Below are 18,970 nucleotides of genomic sequence, written 5' to 3'. Positions count from 1 at the left end.
ATGTTGACTTGAATGGGAATATCTGTTGTTATAAATTATACTGTAAATCCTCCAAAGGAAACCTATTGAAAATCATAGAAATATAGATTATAGAATATACATGACCACGAAAGTTGACATTCGACGGTGGGAGGACCGGCAGCCTTTTTTTGTGGTTGTAATTCAATTATTATTCAATTTCAATGGTTTATCAGCTAAATTGCAGTGGTCTGAAGGGATAGGTCTACTCTGTTAATTATATTTCTATGATTGAAATGCCACCCACCCTGTATTGAAGAGCATGCTGTGTCTCAACTGATGTCGGTCACAAAATAAAAACCACTGATGATGTAAAGTAGGGTCTAAGCTAGAGGTCGACCGATTATGTTTTTTCAACGCCGATACTTATACCGATTATTGGAGGACCAAAAAAGCCGATACCGATTAATCGGCCGAATTTGTATTTATTTATTTGTAATAATGACAATTACAACAATAATGAATGAACACTTATTTTAACTTAATATAATACATCAATAACATCAATTTAGCCTCAACTAAATAATGAAACATGTTCAATTTGGTTTAAATAATGCAAAAACAAAGTGTTGGAGAAGAAAGTAAAAGTGCAATATGTGCTATGTAAGAAAGCTAACGTTTCAGTTCCTTGCTCAGAACATGAGAACATATGAAAGCTGGTGGTTCCTTTTAACATGAGTCTTCAATATTCCCAGGTAAGAAGTTTTAGGTTGTAGTTATTATAGGACTATTTCCCTCTATACCATTTGTATTTCATTAACCTTTGACTATTGGATGTTCTTATAGGCACTTTAGTATTGCAAGTGTAACAGTATAGCTTCCGTCCCTCTCCTCACTCCTCCCTGGGCTCGAACCAGCAACACAACAGCCACCATCGAAGCAGCGTTACCCATGCAGAGCAAGGGGAACAACTAGAAGGCTCAGAGCGAGTGACGTTTGAAACGCTATTAGCGCGCGCTAACTAGCTAGCCATTTCACTTCGGTTACACCCGCCTCATCTCAGGAGTTGATAGGCTTTAAGTCATAAACAGCGCAATGCTTGACGCACAACGAAGAGCTGCTGGCAAAACGCACGAAAGTGCTGTTTGAATGAATGTTTACGCGCCTGCTTCTGCCTACCACCGCTCAGTCAGATACTTAGATACTTGTTTGCTTGTATGCTCAGTCAGATTATATGAAACACAGGACACACTAGATAATATCTAGTAAAATCATCAACCAACTAGTGGTTATGATTGATTGTTTTTTATAAGATAAGTTTAATGCTAGCTAGCAACTTACCTTGGCTTACTGCATTCACGTAACAGGCAGTCTCCTTGTGGAGTGCAACCAGAGAGAGGCAGGTCGTGATTGTGTTAAGACTAGTTAACTGTAAGGTTGCAAGTTTGGATCCCCGAGCTGACAAGATAAATATCTGTCGTTCTGCCCCTGAACAAGGCAGTTAACCCACCGTTCCTAGGCCGTCATTGAAAATAAGAATGTGACTTACCTAGTCAAATAAAGGTATTAAAATTATTTATTTTTTATATAATTTTTTTATTTTTATTTGGCAAATCGGTGCCCAAAAATACAGATTTCCGATTGTTATGAAAACTTGAAATCGGCCCTAATTAATCGGCCATTCCGATTAATCGGTCGACCTCTAGTCTAAGCTATACCTCTAGTCTAAGTTAATATGAAGAAGAAAAATCAAAATCGGAGGCTACGCATTTTTAGATAATTGAAGTAAAAAAAACAAAAAAACATCTGAAATAAAATAGTTTAACAACCCTGTTTAAGCTTTTAAATGATATCCAACTCAACCGTTTATATTTTCTAGTGATGAAGACATAGATTTCTCATGGTACGGTGGAGTATGCAAAATGGGTCAAGTTTGAGCACCTCTATCCTCAGAATGTCCAAAAAGTAACTTTCTGACTACTTCTTCCATGGGCAAACATGCATTGAAAGTTTTGTCTAAATCAAAAGGGATGCTGTCAAAAAGTTATTGAATTAATACAGATTTAACCTATAATAGGGGATCTTGTTTTTTCTTAAAACAATGCTGCAGTTCAGCATTCGGCCTTGAACGTTGTGGCTTCAATGAGACGGGTCAGTCGTTCTCCCCTAGTTTACGCTCCATACCACTCCCCATTACACAGTCTACAAATAGCCACAAAGCCCTGTAAGAGTACACCCTGTCATGCATCAGACTGCCCCTATTGATCATAGCCAGGACAGGGGTCATCACCACCATTACTGTATCCACTGGTCTCATAACCTAGAGTCCATTATGCAACATCCCTGTTCCTACTGTTACCTCCTACTGTTACCTCGAAGGGCTTCCTACTAAGAAGGATTAATGAGTTAGCCTGCTAACTTGCCTGAATATTCTAGAAATAACTTCTTTAAAAAAAAATGTTTTTTTAAAGATAAGTAGACCATGCCCATTTCAGGCTTAACTCAAAAATCAAAAACACAAAGACGTTCAGCTTTCTTCATGAACCAGAAAGTAAAGAGTTATTTCTGGTTGTTTATCAAAGTTGGTGGGCTAACTCATTGAGTTCCTAGTATACCCCTCTGCTGCAGTTCAGTTAATCTAACCCCCTGTCGCATAACACAAAACACTCATCCATCACCCTATTTGCGGGATCAAGACTTTTTGCAAGAGAGATTACGCCTATTTAGCTAAACGTTCCACATTACCAGTAATCGCTACAGGGATTGAATAGGGCAACATTTCTATGGCAATTCTACTGCATAACACACGATATTGACTCATCTGGTCTTGCTCAGGTATTTAAATCACGTAGCCTACACCACTTATCTTAGCACAGACACATGTCATGAGGCGACACACCCCTTTCAGGTTTTATGACATCAATCTCTGACAGAGGTGTCTATCATTGTGGTTTTGGTTTGTGTGAGTTTGGTAGAAAAACAGATTGGTAGGTTGTGTGTGCCTTCAGAAGGTATTCAGACCCCTTGACTTTTACCACATTTTTGTTACATAACAGCCTTTACCTAAAAATGATTTTTCTGCATCCTGTTTCCATTGATAATCCTTGAGATGTTTCTACAGCTCTGTCAGAATGACAATCAGGTTCTTGGTCACGTTCCTGAACAAGGCTTCTCCACTGATTGCTCAGTTTGGTCAGGCGGCCAGCTCTAGGAATAGTCTTGGTGGTTCCAAACTTCTTCCATTTAAGAATGATGGAGGCCACTGTGTTCTTGGGGACCTTCAAAGCTGCAGAAATGTTTTGGTACCCTTCACCAAATCTGTGCCCTCGACACAATCCTGTCTCTGAGCTCTATTGACAATTCCTTTGACCTCATGGCTTGGTTTTTGCTCTGACATACACGGTCAACTGTGGGACCTTATATAGACAGGTGTGTGCCTTTCCAAATCATGTCTAATAAATTGAATTTACCACAGGTGGACTCCAATCAAGTTGTAGAACCATCTTAAGGACTGTCAATGGAAACAGGATGCACCTGAGCTCAATTTTGAGTCTCATATTAAAGGGTCTGAATACTTAAGTAAATAAGGTATTTCTGATTGTAATATATTTGCAAAAATGTCTAAAAACCTGTTTTCGCTTTGTCATTATGAGGTATTGTGAGTAGATTGCTGAGGATTTAAAAATAAATGTTTTTATACATTTTTTAATAAGGCTGTAACGTAACAAAATGTGGAAAAAGTCAAGGGCTCTGAACACTTCCCCGAAGGCACTCATCTTCAAATAATATTTTTGCAGGAATCTCCTTGCGAATGATTTTGCAAAAGATTGTATCACTGCTCACTAATATACACTGCTCAAAAAAATAAAGGGAACACTAAAATAACACATCCTAGATCTGAATGAATGAAATATTTTTATTAAATACTTTTTTCTTTACATAGTTGAATGTGCTGGCAACAAAATCACACAAAAATTATCAATGGAAATGAAATTTATCAACCCATGGAGGTCTGGATTTGGAGTCACACTCAAAATTAAAGTGGAAAACCACACTACTCAGTAGTGTGTGTGGCCTCCACGTGCCTGTATGACCTCCCTACAACGCCTGAGCATGCTCCTGATGAGGTGGCGGATGGTCTCCTGAGGGATCTCCTCCCAGACCTGGACTAAAGCATCCGCCAACTCCTGGACAGTCTGTGGTGCAACGTGGCGTTGGTGGATGGAGCGAGACATGATGTCCCAGATGTGCTCAATTGGATTCAGGTCTGGGGAACGGGCGGGCCAATCCATAGCATCAATGCCTTCCTCTTGCAGGAACTGCTGACACACTCCAGTCACATGAGGTCTAGCATTGTCTTGCATTAGGAGGAACCCAGGGCCAACCGCACCAGCATATGGTCTCACAAGGGGTCTGAGGATCTCATCTCTGTACCTAATGGCAGTCAGGCTACCTCTGGCGAGCACATGGAGGGCTGTGCGGCCCCCCAAAGAAATACCACCCCACACCATGACTGACCCACCGCCAAACCGGTCATTGTGGAGGATGTTGCAGGCAGCAGAACATTCTCCACGGCGTCTCCAGACTGTCACGTCTGTCACATGTGCTCAGTGTGAACCTGCTTTCATCTGTGAAGAGCACAGGGCGCCAGTGGCGAATTTGCCAATCTTGGTGTTCTCTGGCAAATGCCAAACGTCCTGCACGGTGTTGGGCTGTAAGCACAACCCCCACTTGTGGACGTCGGGCCCTCATACCACCCTCATGGAGTCTGTTTCTGACCGTTTGAGCAGACACATGCACATTTGTGGCCTGCTGGAGGTCATTTTGCAGGGCTCTGGCAGTGCTCCTCCTGCTCCTCCTTGCACAAAGGCAGAGGTAGCGGTCCTGCTGCTGGGTTGTTGCCCTCCTGCAGCCTCCTCCATGTCTCCTGATGTACTGGCCTGTCTCCTGGTAGCGCATCCATGCTCTGGACACTACGCTGACAGACACAGCAAACCTTATTGCCACAGCTCGCATTGATGTGCCATCCTGGATGAGCTGAACTACCTGAGCTACTTGTGTGGGTTGTAGACTCCGTCTCATGCTACCACTAGAGTGAAAGCACCGCCAGCATTCAAAAGTGACCAAAACATCAGCGAGGAAGCATAGGAACTGAGAAGTGGTCTGTAGTCACCACCTGCAGAACCACTCCTTTTTTGGAGGGTGTCTTGCTAATTGCCTATAATTTCCACCTATTGTCTATTCCATTTGCACAACAGCATGTGAAATGTATTGTCAATCAGTGTTGCTTCCTAAGTGGACAGTTTGATTTCACAGAAGTGTGATTGACTTGGAGTTACATTGTGTTGTTTAAGTGTTCCCTTTATTTTTTTGAGCAGTGTAAATATGTTAGTACCAGTCAAATGTTTGGACATCTACTCATTCAAGGGTTTTTATTTGTATTATTTTCTTCATTGTGGAATAATAGTGAAGACATCAAAACTATGAAATAACACATGTGGAATCATGTAGTATCCCAAAAAAATGTTAAACAAATCAAAATATATTTTATATTTGAGATTGTTCAAAGTAGCCACCCTTTGCCTTGATGACAGCTTTGCACACTCTTGGCATTCTCTCTACCATCTTCATGAGGTAGTCACCTGGAATGCATTTCAATTAACAGGTGTGCCTTGTTAAAAGTTAATTTGCGGAATTTATTTTCTTCTTAATGAGTTTGAGCCAATCAGTTGTGATGTGACAAGGTAAGGGTGATATACAGAAGATAACCTTATCCAAATACATATTATGGCAGGAACAGCTCAAATAAGCAAAGAGAAAACATTACTTTAAGACATGAAGGTCAGTCAATACGTAACACTTGAAGAACTTTGAAAGTTTCTTCAAGTGCAGATGCAAAAACCACCAAGAGCTAGGATGAAACTGGCTCTTATGAGGACCGCCACAGGAAAAGAAGACCCAGAGTTACCTCTGCTGCAGAGGATAAGTTCATAAGAGATACCAGCCTCAGAAATTGCAGCCCAAATAAATGCTTCACATAGTTCAAGTAACAGACACATCTCAACATCAACTGTTCAAAAGAGACTGCGTGAATCAGGCCTTCATGGTTGAATTGCTGCAAAGAAACCACTACTAAAGGAGACCAATAAGAAGAAGGGACTTGCTTGGGTCAAGAAACACGAGCAATGGACATTAGACCGGTGGAAATCTGTCCTTTGGCCTGATGAGTCCAAATTTGAGATTTTTGATTCCAACAGCCGTGTCCTTTTGAAACGTAGAGTAGGTGAACAGATGATCTCTGCATGTGTGGTTCCAACCGTGACGCATGGAGGAGGAGATGCGATAGTGTAAGAGTGCTTTGATTTATTTAGAATTCAAGGCACACTTAACCAGTATGGCTACAACAGAATTCTGCAGCGATACATTATCCTATCTGGTTTGCGCTTAGTGGGACGATCATTTGTTTTTCAACAGGACAATGACCCAATACACTTCCAGGCTGTGTAAGGGCTATTTGACCAATAAGGAGAGTGATGGAGTGCTGCATTAGATGACATGGCCTCCACAATCACCCGACCTCAACCAAATTGAGATGGTTTCTGATGAGTTGGATTGCAGAGTGAAGGAAAAGCAGTCAACGAGTGCTCAGCATATGTGGGAACTCCTTCAAGACTGTTGGAAAAGCATACCAGGTGAAGCTGGTTGAGAGAATGCCAAGCGTGTGCAAAGCTGTCATCCATGCAAAGGGTGGCTACTTTGAAGAATCTAAAATATATTTTGATTTGTTTTCTGGTTACTACATGATTCCAAGTGTTATTTCATAGTTTTGATGTCTTCACTATTATTCTACAATGTAGAAAATAGTACAAATAAAGAAAAACCCTTGAAATGAGTAGGTGTTCTAAAACTTTTGACTGTTAGTGTATGTACTAGGATAGCGAAGTTAACTTGTGTTTTGACCCACATTGCTAATGTATCTGATAACGGAGCAGTGACAGTGTATTTTCCTGCCTTGTGACAGACACAGAACCGGATGGGCTGGAGCTCCAGATAGATAGTTTTGATGTCTTCTCTATTATTCTACAATGTAGAGCATAGTAAAAATAAAGAAAAACCCTTGAATGAGTAGGTGTCCAAACTTTTGACTGATACTGTATATTTTGTTTAAGTTCAGTTGACCATCTTATTCCGACAGTTTGCTGTTTATCTCTGTGTTTACATATCAGTGCCAGTGCCCTCAGCCTTGACATATGTTGTTATTGAAGCTCCCAGAACTCCAAAGTGTTAATCTTGCCTTTTAAAATAGAGCCTCTTAACCCCACCAGAAATACACCCCTGAGTAGAGGGGGGAGGGGGGGGTATTTATATGTGCTATTTGCTATGTACTTGCAGTTCACACACAAGCCTCCTAATGGCCAGTACACCCTGTTAAATGTTGAACCTGTGTTAGTCATGGAACAGTATTGCAGGCTTTGCAGAACACCTTGTGCCATGTGATTAGTTATGAGGTAAATTGATCTACTGATACTGCTGGTCCAGTGCTGTAATGGTAAATACCTGCCCAGGATGTGAGACTCTCCCGTTTCAACACAAAGTTGAGAGCCCAGAGCTTCAAAACTGCTGTTCTCTAACAGTTTCATTGCTGCCTGTGAGAAGAAAGGGAAATGTTAAAATAGACAGTCCATCAGACATTCAATAATACTTTTTCACTGCTTCCTGAGGGGTGTATCAAATATATGTTATCCCTATGGTGTAGGTATTGATCTACTTGGTTGGCTCAGACCGGGCTGATCAAATTTTTCCCAGAAAAGTATGTTAGCAGAAAATAGTCTGAATTCCACTAGTGCTGAGCGATGAACCAAAATGGTGGGTTTTTAAATTTTTTTTTAATGAATTGACTGACTTCGGATCAAGTAATGGAATTCCATTTCATTTGTTTGTTTTTCTGTTAACTCAACTGCAGATCACAAAAAAGTACGAATATTAAATTGCTTTGTCATTATGAGTTATTGTGAGTAGACTGATGAGGAACATTTTAGAATGAGGCTGTAACGGAACAAAATGTGGAAAAAGGGAAGGGGTCTGAATACTTTCCGAATGCATTTTTATTTTATTTAACTAGGCAAGTCAGTTAAGAACAAATTCTTATTTACAATGTCGGCCTACCCCGGACGTGGGCCAATAGTGCGCTGCCCAAATGGGACTCCCAATCACAGCCGGATGTAATGCAGCCTGGATTCAAACCAGGGACTGCAATGTCGCCTCTTGCACTGAGATGCAGTGCCTTAGACCAGCTCACCACTCGGGAGTATGCATTATACAGTGCATTCGGAAAGTATTCAGACCCCTTGAACTACAAAATAGTGATTTGTCAGACAGCAGCTCTAAAGAGGTGACATGATAACTTGGAATGAAATAATAGTAAACAAAATAAAACAAACGTAATATACACAACAACAGAAATATGTCATATTTAAAAAAAGAATCGAAACTGAAATCGTGATTATTTTTTAAATAATCGAACTGACCTCAAAAAGCATTAATCGCTCAAGCACTAGATTCCACAGACCCATTAATCAGCATAACACATCATTGGAGACACCCCGGTATGGGCAAACATATAGAAGGTAAACAAAAAGTAAAGTCTCAAAACGAGCAACCCCTTTCTTTCTTACTAGATAACGTTAAACCCCTCCCCCACTAAAAAAACCTCTGCTACTATCTAGGTAGCTAATGTACACAATCCTTCTTACCAAAGTCAAAGATAATGTCAGCACTCTTTGTGGAACTGAAACGTCTTCACCAATTTCACTCGCAATGTTTATTTGGCAATAATGCAAAACAGATCTGTTGTTGTCTGCCCAGGCAAATTAGCTAGTATGTTAGCGTAGCACTTTCGGTCAGTGATTTCAATTCGTCAGACTAAGGTTACCTACTAACGTTTAGTTCCTCAAATTCAGCAATTTAAAAATACACTCGTTCGAAATTGATTTATCGTACAACCTTTTATCGGAAAACTGCTTCTTCCGATTAAATGAGACGACATTAAATCCAAATATCCGTCTGATTTGGATTTCAGCGGCATCCCTTTTGACCAATTTAATTTGACAGAGATTAGCTAGCTAACGTTAGTACGGTTTCTGTCCGATCAAGTCGCCTTTTCTAACCGACTTTGCACTTCTGTCTATTTCGTAATGTCCCTGTGCTATGTGCAGTTAGCCAGACCGATTACTTGAAAGCAAAACAACAGTGACGATGAAAACCGAATAAATCCACTGTATTCGACCCGGTCCGTCTATCGTACGTTCATTAGTTATTTATTTCAGAAGACGACAGAAAATATTGACTCATTTTCGTTTTTGGTTTCTGAATTTGAAAATCCAAAATCGACTTGTTTCTCATTTATTGTGTAAAAAACGGGACATGGAATTACAGAAAACAAATAACACATTTTATTCCATTTTTAATTTCGTGCCAATAGAACAAACTCAACAACAACTGAACAAAGTTGGCATGCACTAGCTGGCTAGTACTGACTAGCTAGCAGTCTGACGAGCTAGCCCTACCTGGCTACTGGCTATAGTCATACTTGCTATAGTCATACTAGCTAGTGTAAGTAAGTTAGTCCCTCAACATGCTACAAGATGAATGCCCGGACAGAGTTACCTGCTGAAGAAAGGTGAGAATTCTCCATTACTTTTAGTCGCTAACTTAGCTAGACTTTCTGGCTGACTGATGGTGCTTATTGACTGAGTAATAATGAACTGCAGTTACTATGTGGCACTTCTACCCATCTGGCACTTTGAATAGCTAACTTAGCAATTGTTACACATGCAACAATATCAAATTAAGCTAGTCAGTGCTGATGTGTGTACTTACATCAGCCAATACAGTAAATAAAAGATGTTAATTGATTACTGATTCCATGTCGGGAAAAGCAAAAAGGTGAAACTAATCTATGACCGTTCTGATAAAAACCTTAGGGCATTCAGCCTGGGGGGGATGTCTTGCTGACCACACCCTCCTTCCTTGCTTCAGGCCTGCCCTGCCTCTTCCATCAATCCAATTGTTTCTTATGGACAGAAAAGAGCAAAGGCTCTGAGCTGTCCGATCAGGTCCATTGTCTACTTACTCTGATTCCTCGCTATCTCACACTCACATAGGACCTTTCACATAGTTCAGTCACTCAGCCCTATACAGTGGACGTGATGCTCTCAAGGTCCTGCACTACTGGCTCCTACAAGGGTACCCTGCTGTACCCTACTGTGCTGAAACAATATGACTCTAGAACAGTTTGACACTATTTTAAATTGAACGCTCAACAGTGATTATTGATCTTGTGCTCTCTCGCTCTCTCTCTCCTTCTTGACCATCTATCTTGGTTGATGGCACCTGCAGGCCTGTTTTGAGGGACATCTGGATAGAATGCTTGAGACCTTCATCTCCTTCCCCATCCTTCCATTTTTCCACATTTTGTTACATTACAGCCTTATTCTAAAATATTCCTCATCAATCTACATACTGTGACAAATCGAAAACAGATTTTTTTGAAATGTTTGCAAATGTATTAAAAATAAAAAAACAGATATCTGATTTACATAAGTAATCAGACCCTTTGCTATGAGACTCGAAATTGAGCTAACGGACCTCTGAGACTATCACAGTGCAGGTGCATTTATACGGAGACTTGCATTTATACGGAGACTTGATTACACACAGGTGGATTGTATTTATCATCATTAGTCATTTAGGTCAACATTGGATCATTCAGAGATCCTCACTGAACTTCTGGAGAGAGTTTGCTGCAATGAAAGTAAAGGGGCTGAATAATTTTGCACGCCCAATTTTTCAGTTTTTGATTTGTTAAAAAAGTTTGAAATATCCAAAGGGGTATCAACCAGATTCATTTCTCTATGGTTTCCACATGGTGTGAAGTCTTTAGAAATAGTTTCAGAAACATAGTTTCAGGCTTTTATTCTGAAAAATGAGCGAGTACGATCACATCGCGTCAGTGGATGGCTGGGTGCCAGCAGAGTTTTACATGCGCAACAGCTTGGAGCAGACATTTTCTCTCTCTCTCCTATTGAAAAAGCTACCGTCCGGTTGAAATATTATTGATTATTTATTGTCAAAACAACCTGAGGATTGATTATAAAAAAAAAAACGTTTCACATGTTTCTACGAACTTTACGGATACTATTTGGAATTTTCGTCTGCCCCGTTCTGACCGCTCGAGCCTGTGGATTTCTGAACAAAACGCGCCAACCAAATGGAGGTATTTTGGATATAAAAATAATCTTTATGGAACAAAAGGAACATTTATTGTGTAACTGGGAGTGTCGTGAGTGCAAACATCCGAAGATCATCAAAGGTAAGCGATTCATTTTATTGCTTTTCTTACTTTTGTGACCAATCTACTTTGCTGCTAGCTGTTTGTAATGTTTTGTCTGCTGAGAGAGATGTCCTAACATAAACGCTTGGATAGCTTTTGCTGTAAAGCTTTTTTAAATCTGACACGCCAGGTGGATTAACAACAAGCTAAGCTGTGTTTTGCTATATTGCATTTGTGATTTCATGAAAATTAAATATTTTTTGTAATTTAATTTGAATTTGGCGCTCTGCAATTTAGCGGATGTTGACGAAAAGGATCCCGCTAAAGAGATCGGTGCGCCCAAGAAGTTTTAACAGGTGTCCCTTCTTAAAAGTGAATTTGTGGAATTATTTCCTTAATGCATTTGAGCCAATCAGTTCTGTTGTGACAAGGTATGGGGGTTATACAGTAGATAGCCCTATTTTGTAAAAGTATTATGACAAGAACAGCTCAAATAAGCAGAGAAGCGACAGTCCATCATTACTTTAAGACATGAAGGTCAGTCAATACGGAACATTTGAAGAATGTTGAAGGTTTCTTCAAGTACAGTCGCAAAAACCATCAAGTGCTATGATGAAACTGGCTCTCATGAGGACTGCCACAGAAAATAAAGACCCAGAGTTACCTCTGCTGCAGAGGATAAGTTCATTAGAGTTACCAGGCACAGAAATTGAAGCCCAAATAAATGGTTCACAGAGTTCAAGTAACAGACATCTCAACATCAACTGTTCCTGAGGAGACTGTGTGAATCAGGCCTTCATGGTCGAATTGCTGCAAAGAAACCATTACTAAAGGACACCAATAAGTAGAAGAGTCTTGCTTGGGCAAAGAAACATGAGCAATGGACATTAGACCGGTGGAAATTTGTCCTTTGGTCGAGAGTCCAATTTAGAAATTTTGTGGTTTCCAACCGTCGTGTCTTTGTTAGACGCAGTGTGGGTGAACGGAAGATATCTGCATGTGCATTTCCCACTGTGAAGCATGGAGTAGGAGGTGTCATGGTGTGGGGGTGCTTTGCTGGTGACACTGTCTGTGAATTGTTTGGATTCAAGGCACACTTAACCAGCATGGCTACCACAGCATTCTGCAGCGATACACCATCCCATTTGGTTTGCGCTAGGTGGGACTGTCAATTGTTTTTCAAGGATAACGACCCAACACGTCTCCAGGCTGTGTAAGGGCTATTTTACCAAGACGGAGAGTGATGGAATGCTGCATCAGATGACCTGGCCTCCACCAATCCCCAACCTCAACCAAATTTAAATGGCTTTGGATGAGTCGGACCACAGTGTGAAGGAAGAGCAGCCAACAAGTGCTCATCTTATGTGGGAACTCCTTCAAGACTGTTGGAAAAGCATTCCAGGTGATGCTGGTTGAGAGAATGCCAAGAGTGTACAAAGCTGTCATCAAGGCAAAGGGTAGCTATTTGAAGAATCTGAAATATAAAATCTATTTTGATTTAACACATTTATGGTTACAACATGATTCCATATGTGTTATTTCAAAGTTTTGATGTTTTCACTATTATTCTACAATGTAGAGAACTTGTAAAAATAAAGAAAAACCCTTGATAGAGTGGGTGTTCTTTCGACCGGTAGTGTACTGTAATTAACACACTTTATTATTTCCTCCCGTCAGTGACAGTTTGTTATGGTATAAAGAATATACAAACAAGAGTTCATGTTTAATTTAAGCAATGTTTATTGTACTTATCAATATTATGGATGAATGCAGTGTTTGTATGTTTCTGCTCCTCTTTCTCCGTCTCTGTAGCTTCCGGGTATGCTGGGATAAGGACCAGAGCTACAGCAATCGGGCTGGCTTTGTAGTGCCTGTCTTGAATGGCTCTTTTATATGGGAATGGGCGTATTGGAAGACACCATGTCAGTAGTGATGGGATTTTGTAAATGTGTTATATTGTATCATTATAAATGGATTGCAAAGGTGCAATGTATCTAATTCATGATATGTTTAGCTGAGTGAAAATGTAGGCTTGGATGTTGGTATTTGCTTAATTAATTAAAGTGTTTGGTATGTTCTGATGAGAGGGGCTTCCCCTACAAAGGAGCCTCTCTTTCAGTTCAAAGGGGGATTATTTTGATTGAGCTGTTGATGGGGCAGCATTGTTTTTAGCTATCTCATAATGTATACTTTTTTGTGGCAGTATTGTTTTCCCCCCCAGAATCACTATGTAAATAAACACCCTTTCACAGAAGTACTTTTGCGGCCTCGCCATTTTTTTATTTGATAGAGGTTTTGTAATTTAGCCTTCTGGCCTACTCTACGCTACAGTCTGGTTTTGCGTGTGTGTTTGGTAGGGGGATCGCGTAAGCCAGGGGAGGCATATTGCTTCAAATCTTAATTTTAAAAAAGCCTGTTATTTGGCAGGGAATACTATTTGTTGATCAGTGATTCTTCTTTTCTGTTATTCCATATCCAATTTTGACACAATAAATGAGAAAACAAGTCGACTTCCAATTTTCGTTTTTCTAATGCAGAAACCAAAAACGAAAATCTAGCTGTTTTCCATTTTTCGACTACGTCTTTTGAATCAAATAACCAATTACCCATAATCTCATGGACAATAAAGTCCATACAAAGTTTATTTACTTTTTAACAGATGGCCTGCTTCACATTTCAATTTTGTTTTAATTCAAAAATGTATTTGATTCATATCAATAGATTCTTTAAACTAAATGAACAATTTACATCGCCATTGTAATAGGTGAATTGAATCATGTGGAACAAAGGGATAATTTGTGAATCGCAAACAGTAATTTTGGTAACAAACATTAGCTGTAGCTTTCCTTTTGGATTACGTGGCAGCAAAACTTGTTTTGTAGATACAGAACTTCAAGGTGATTTGGGCATTCGATGTATGGGACATTGCAACTCAAAATATGCTAGTCAACCTGCAAAGTAAACACTTCTAAAGTATGATAAATATAACTAAACTAGAAAAGGTACATTTCCTGAAGAGAATGTGTGTGCCTCCTTCAGTTATCTAAAAAAGGCATGCACGCTGCTGGGAATTCAGTGTTGTGTTCTAGACCACCTAAACCGAGACCGATTCAAGACCAAGACCAGAGCCAATCGAGTCCGATCCAAGACTAGAGGCGGGCGAGACCGATTCAAGACCGAGACCGGGAGGGGGACAAGGGGTCCGAGAGTCAAGGCCGAGACCAGAAAAATGCAAGTCAAATTCAATTTTGTCAAATCACCATAATAAGAGTTTAAAATGTCCAGTATTTCTGTGTTCATATTTCAGAACAACATGTGCATTTTTTTAGACATTCAGAATAGTGAAAAAATGCACGCTGAGGGAAATAGAGCCACTATACAAATTATTACTAACCCAAACATAGTGGAGAACGAACAATGGACATTCTACACCTTCAGAGAAGGGCAAAGGATTTATAAAATCATTATTATAATAATACAATTATATTATTATTTTCAATTATGTTCTTATTTAGTCTATTCAGTTTTGTGTTGGAAAGGTTTAACACTGAGGAGGAAAAAAAGATCCAATCAATCCAATTTTTCTCTGTTGGTCTCAGGGAAGATAAATCTAACTAGTTAAGTCAGCCATTGGTTAGGCCATCAGTAGCTACAGTAGATAAAGGCATCTGCCATTCAACTGTATTAGGGCAACATTCTGGAGTGACAGTAGAATCAACCAATCACGTTTTGACTTTAAGGCTGGGACCATTTCTAGAAAAACTTGAAGGCCAACAGGTCACTGCGCAATAGCTAGCAGTAGTGTTCCCACGGCCTAGCTAGCTAGCTTTTGTTGTCGGCTAGTTTGCAGCGGCTGCAGCAGGTGTTATCAAAGAGGATGTTGTTGTAAGTTTGCTAGCTTATCCCTTTTCAAGAATAACTTACAAAAATAAGTTTAAAATGATCATTATCTGGTGAGTGGAAGTGTGTTTCTTATTGCAGCACGCTTTCTGTTGTTAGCCATCTCTTTGAAACTGACGTTTGTGAAACGTAGTTAAAGTGGAACTGACAGCATTTTAGCAACATAATCTTATTCAAATCTGTTAATATACAACCCCAGGAAAAATAACACTTTTAAAACATTTTCACGTTTTCAAAATTCATAGAATGTTTCGGAATTATTTATACTAAGGCATTTGTGAAAATTCTATAGCAATATAGAAAGGGAAAGAGGCTGTGCGTTTGGACAATTAATAGACACTGCAGTAAATAAAACTGAATAAAAACATCTGTCTTGTCCAGGACCGGAGTCTACACAGACCGGTGCGCCATAGCCAATCAGAGATACAGTAGGCCACACGTGCCTGTTATCATTCACTTTGATCTGGACTGTGTGTTTACAGGCAGTTGCAACAGCGCGACTTTAGATTATTAGAAGGCATTCGCAAAAGCCACAAAATACACCTGAATGGATTTCTGCAAATATGTACTCTTATATTTGGGAACTTTACATTCCTATTGATCAAACAACCATGAAAAGGAAGGCTCTCTCTCCCCCAATTATGCACCTCAACAACAAGATCAACAACTAATGCTAGCCAGAGCAAGATGATCTCAAATCAAACAAATGAACATTAGATAAACCCTCTCAAACTTTCTTAGCTAGTTGGCTGTAAAAATTGCACTGATAAAGATGGGAAATTGTAGTCTCGTATTCCTTCTGCTGCTTGCATGTTTGTCCCAACCAAGCACCCAAGCTAACTGGCTAAAGTTGGCTAGCTTGCTAGCTAGCTACTTCCAGACACAAATGAGAGAACACTTCACTCTGACCATTTTACTTGCCGTAGCAGAGCGGGTTAGGCTGTTCACATTTGTTCTAGAGTGTTCTTGACTAACTATTACTTTTTTGCCTATGTTTACTCTTGCCGGTCATATTCATTGGGTGTTGCACATTCCTAAATTCATCAGTTGTTCTGCGCTCTGGCACACTCAGACGAGAGTACTCTGAAATTGGAGTAGATAGCTAGAGTCTTAGATAGCCAGAGTGAATTTGTGAATGTAAGAGATATGCAAACTGGATAACAGTTATTAACGTTCTTGCTAGTTAACCAAATGACATCTTCATCACCTGTATATAGCCACCAAAAAACTACATGAGGGGAAAAAGTCAGTCACTCACCGACTCCTCCAATGGCATGTTATGACATCCTCCTAGTAGCTAACTAGCTAGATGTCTAGCTAATGTTAGGGTATGTGTTTTTAGCTTTCTACATAAATAGATACACTAGCCTATTAGCTACGTTATGACTGACTTGTGCTCATTGCCCTTGCTAGTTTGATTGTATTGACATTCCCAGCCTTAGTTATATTTGTCTGTTTTTGTCCAGAATATTGAGTCTTTGAAACTGAAACAGTGCATCCCAAATGGAGGCAGCCAACAATGTACCAGGCCAGCTGTGATTTACAACCTGATAGCAATATTTTTTGGACTACCAAGAAATGTATTGGTGTATTACATGAATCATGCATTGAACTGCATCCATCTATTCTATTCTGCCAACAATACCTTAGTGTCCGTCTTGGGAATTTCATATTTTTGACTGAGCCTCTGTCCACCCAGGCCCATCCCTTTATAAGCCCCTGATGCAAACAGTGCATGATAACAAATAGCCTACTAACCAACACGTCGGACTAAACTTTTTCAATACCTGGTTTGCACATCCATTGTCGCCTTAGTTAGCATTTACTAGTAAATATCATAAGTTGAAATGTCTTTCCTACCCTACCGGCTACCGATGTTAATCTTCTGTGAGCTGCTTCATGCCAAAACCAGTTGAGTTTGATGGGTTCGTATGTCTAAACTTTAGATATTGGTAATCATCAATTATACTAGAGATATGAGAGGTGCCATAAGTCTCTAGGGTCTACACCAGATGTTAATGGTTATCTGTAGGAGGAATGTATATGGTGGATGCAATTAAGCTTGGAATGTACTGAGTGAAGGAAAGATAATCACATGTTGGCAGACACTTATAAAGATGGAGAGATGTGGATTAGTGAGGAAGGAGGTTGAGGTCAGGTCACCTTAAGGGAGAAGGAACAGTTTGTGGCCTGTATCACTTAACTTCCTGCCTAGTAATACAGATGTAATGTTAAGAGAGAAGGAGGAGACTCCACCCAAATTGGGGTATATATGCTACCACTGGTGGAAATATATATTTGTCTGTTTAGCTGTTCAATCCTTTGGGTGATTAAACTTGGTTGCAGCTTTTATAGTGTCCGTCAATTTCTTACTATGATATTTAGAACCTAACAGTTGGCGCTGCGAGCAGGGTTCACCACGATTTATAGTCAAACCAGAGAGTCCAGATCAGTGGAGCAAGAGCTGGCAACAAACAAGGTAGGCACAGTTCCTACACCTGTTTCCACTCATTTTGACAACTTGGGGATATGAGAATCGTAGGCTGAACAAAAGTAGTATATGGACCTAGAAAGCCAGAGTTTATTCAGTAGGCCCATTGTGTATCGACCGGTCGTAAATATATGGTGTAGGGTAGGTTCCATAAGGATACCTCCCGAATAAGGGGGGTGGGGGGTACCTCTGCGAGTTCCAGGAAAATAAATTATGTAGGGTAGGTTACATAGGGATAGGTCCCGAGTAGGGGTGATCCTCTGCGAGATCCATGGGTGTCATGACGGTGTAGGGTTGGTTCCTTTAAGGATACGTCCCGAGTGGAGGTTTTCCCTCTGTAAGATCCATATAAATATAAGGTGTAGTGTAGGTTCCATTAAGGATAGGTCCCAAGTGGAGGTTTTCCTCTGCGAGATACATGAGTGACATTACAGTGTATGGTATGTTCCGTATAGGATAGGTCCCTAGTCAAGGTATTCCCCTGCGAGATCTGTAAGAGGGACAAAAGTCCCAGCTGTAGTGGCAGTGAGGCAGTATGTGTATGTGGATAGTGATAGATGGTTGCCTATAAATTCTGAAAGAAAGCCACATTCATGGTTAAATGGAAAGCAATAACAAAATGAACGCTGTTTGATTTGTGTGTATTAGCAGTAGCAATACGGAGAGAGGTTGGTTCATGCCCTGTCGGGACAGGGAACTGTGCCAAATTATGTTGAAATAGGAAGACAAGTGTAAATAATTTCGGTAATGTGAGTTTATCAACAACACTGATATTTGAGGTGTAACACTGGAATAAGACATTAGGTCACCTGTATTCTCCAGTAATATATAGTATTGGTTCTAATACAAGGTATTAAGTGCAGTGACCAATTAATAGGCACAAATACCATAACTATTCTCCGGGGAAGTGGGTATCGCTACCTTGGAAAATAGTTAATAAAAGGCGTATATTAGAGCCGGGAGTGAGGAAATCTAAACACCGATAAACCCGGAATTAGAAGACGTACTCAGCTGCGGAAAGACTGGGTACGTGAGAACATTGATAGAATTTGTACCTCGGCTTTGATGGGGGGAGGTAGTGGACCAGCATTCTCACTGCGATGAAATAGTACAAGCAGCGTTGAGAGTAGAAGCTAATTCCATTCATTCCGCAGCTGTACGGGTGGTTAATGCAGCCACAGTGAATGTCACTAACAGTGATTTCAATGGCCCAAGTAAGACAAGGAAACAGGGAGGAAAGGGAAAATCAACAGTCCTGTTTTAGGTGTGGGGCTGATGGTCATTGGAAA

At 40.2% G+C, this 18,970-nt stretch overlaps 1 protein-coding gene across 6 annotated transcripts in view; it reads right to left on the bottom strand.

Annotated features, from left to right (window-relative positions):
* Positions 1–18,970, bottom strand: part of LOC139420436 (repressor of RNA polymerase III transcription MAF1 homolog) — a 39,887-nt gene that overhangs the window by 13,109 nt on the left and 7,808 nt on the right. Inside the window, exons 1-2 of one of the 6 annotated variants that reach the window (XM_071170572.1) lie at positions 9,838–9,974; positions 7,516–7,604 (exon numbers count right to left, since the gene is read on the bottom strand). In XM_071170572.1, coding sequence (XP_071026673.1) covers positions 7,516–7,598 — 83 coding nt within the window. In that variant the 5' untranslated portion in view covers positions 7,599–7,604; positions 9,838–9,974. Of the gene's footprint in view, positions 1–7,515; positions 7,605–8,486; positions 8,514–8,711; positions 9,305–9,624; positions 9,717–9,837; positions 9,975–18,970 lie in introns of those variants that run through there. The other 5 variants (XM_071170574.1, XM_071170571.1, XM_071170573.1 and 2 more) reach the window with 5 other exon arrangements.

This window comes from Oncorhynchus clarkii, chromosome 11 (genome assembly GCF_045791955.1).
Source record: "Oncorhynchus clarkii lewisi isolate Uvic-CL-2024 chromosome 11, UVic_Ocla_1.0, whole genome shotgun sequence".
Lineage (NCBI taxonomy): Eukaryota > Metazoa > Chordata > Actinopteri > Salmoniformes > Salmonidae > Oncorhynchus > Oncorhynchus clarkii.
This window is presented reverse-complemented; position numbering and strand designations above follow the sequence as displayed.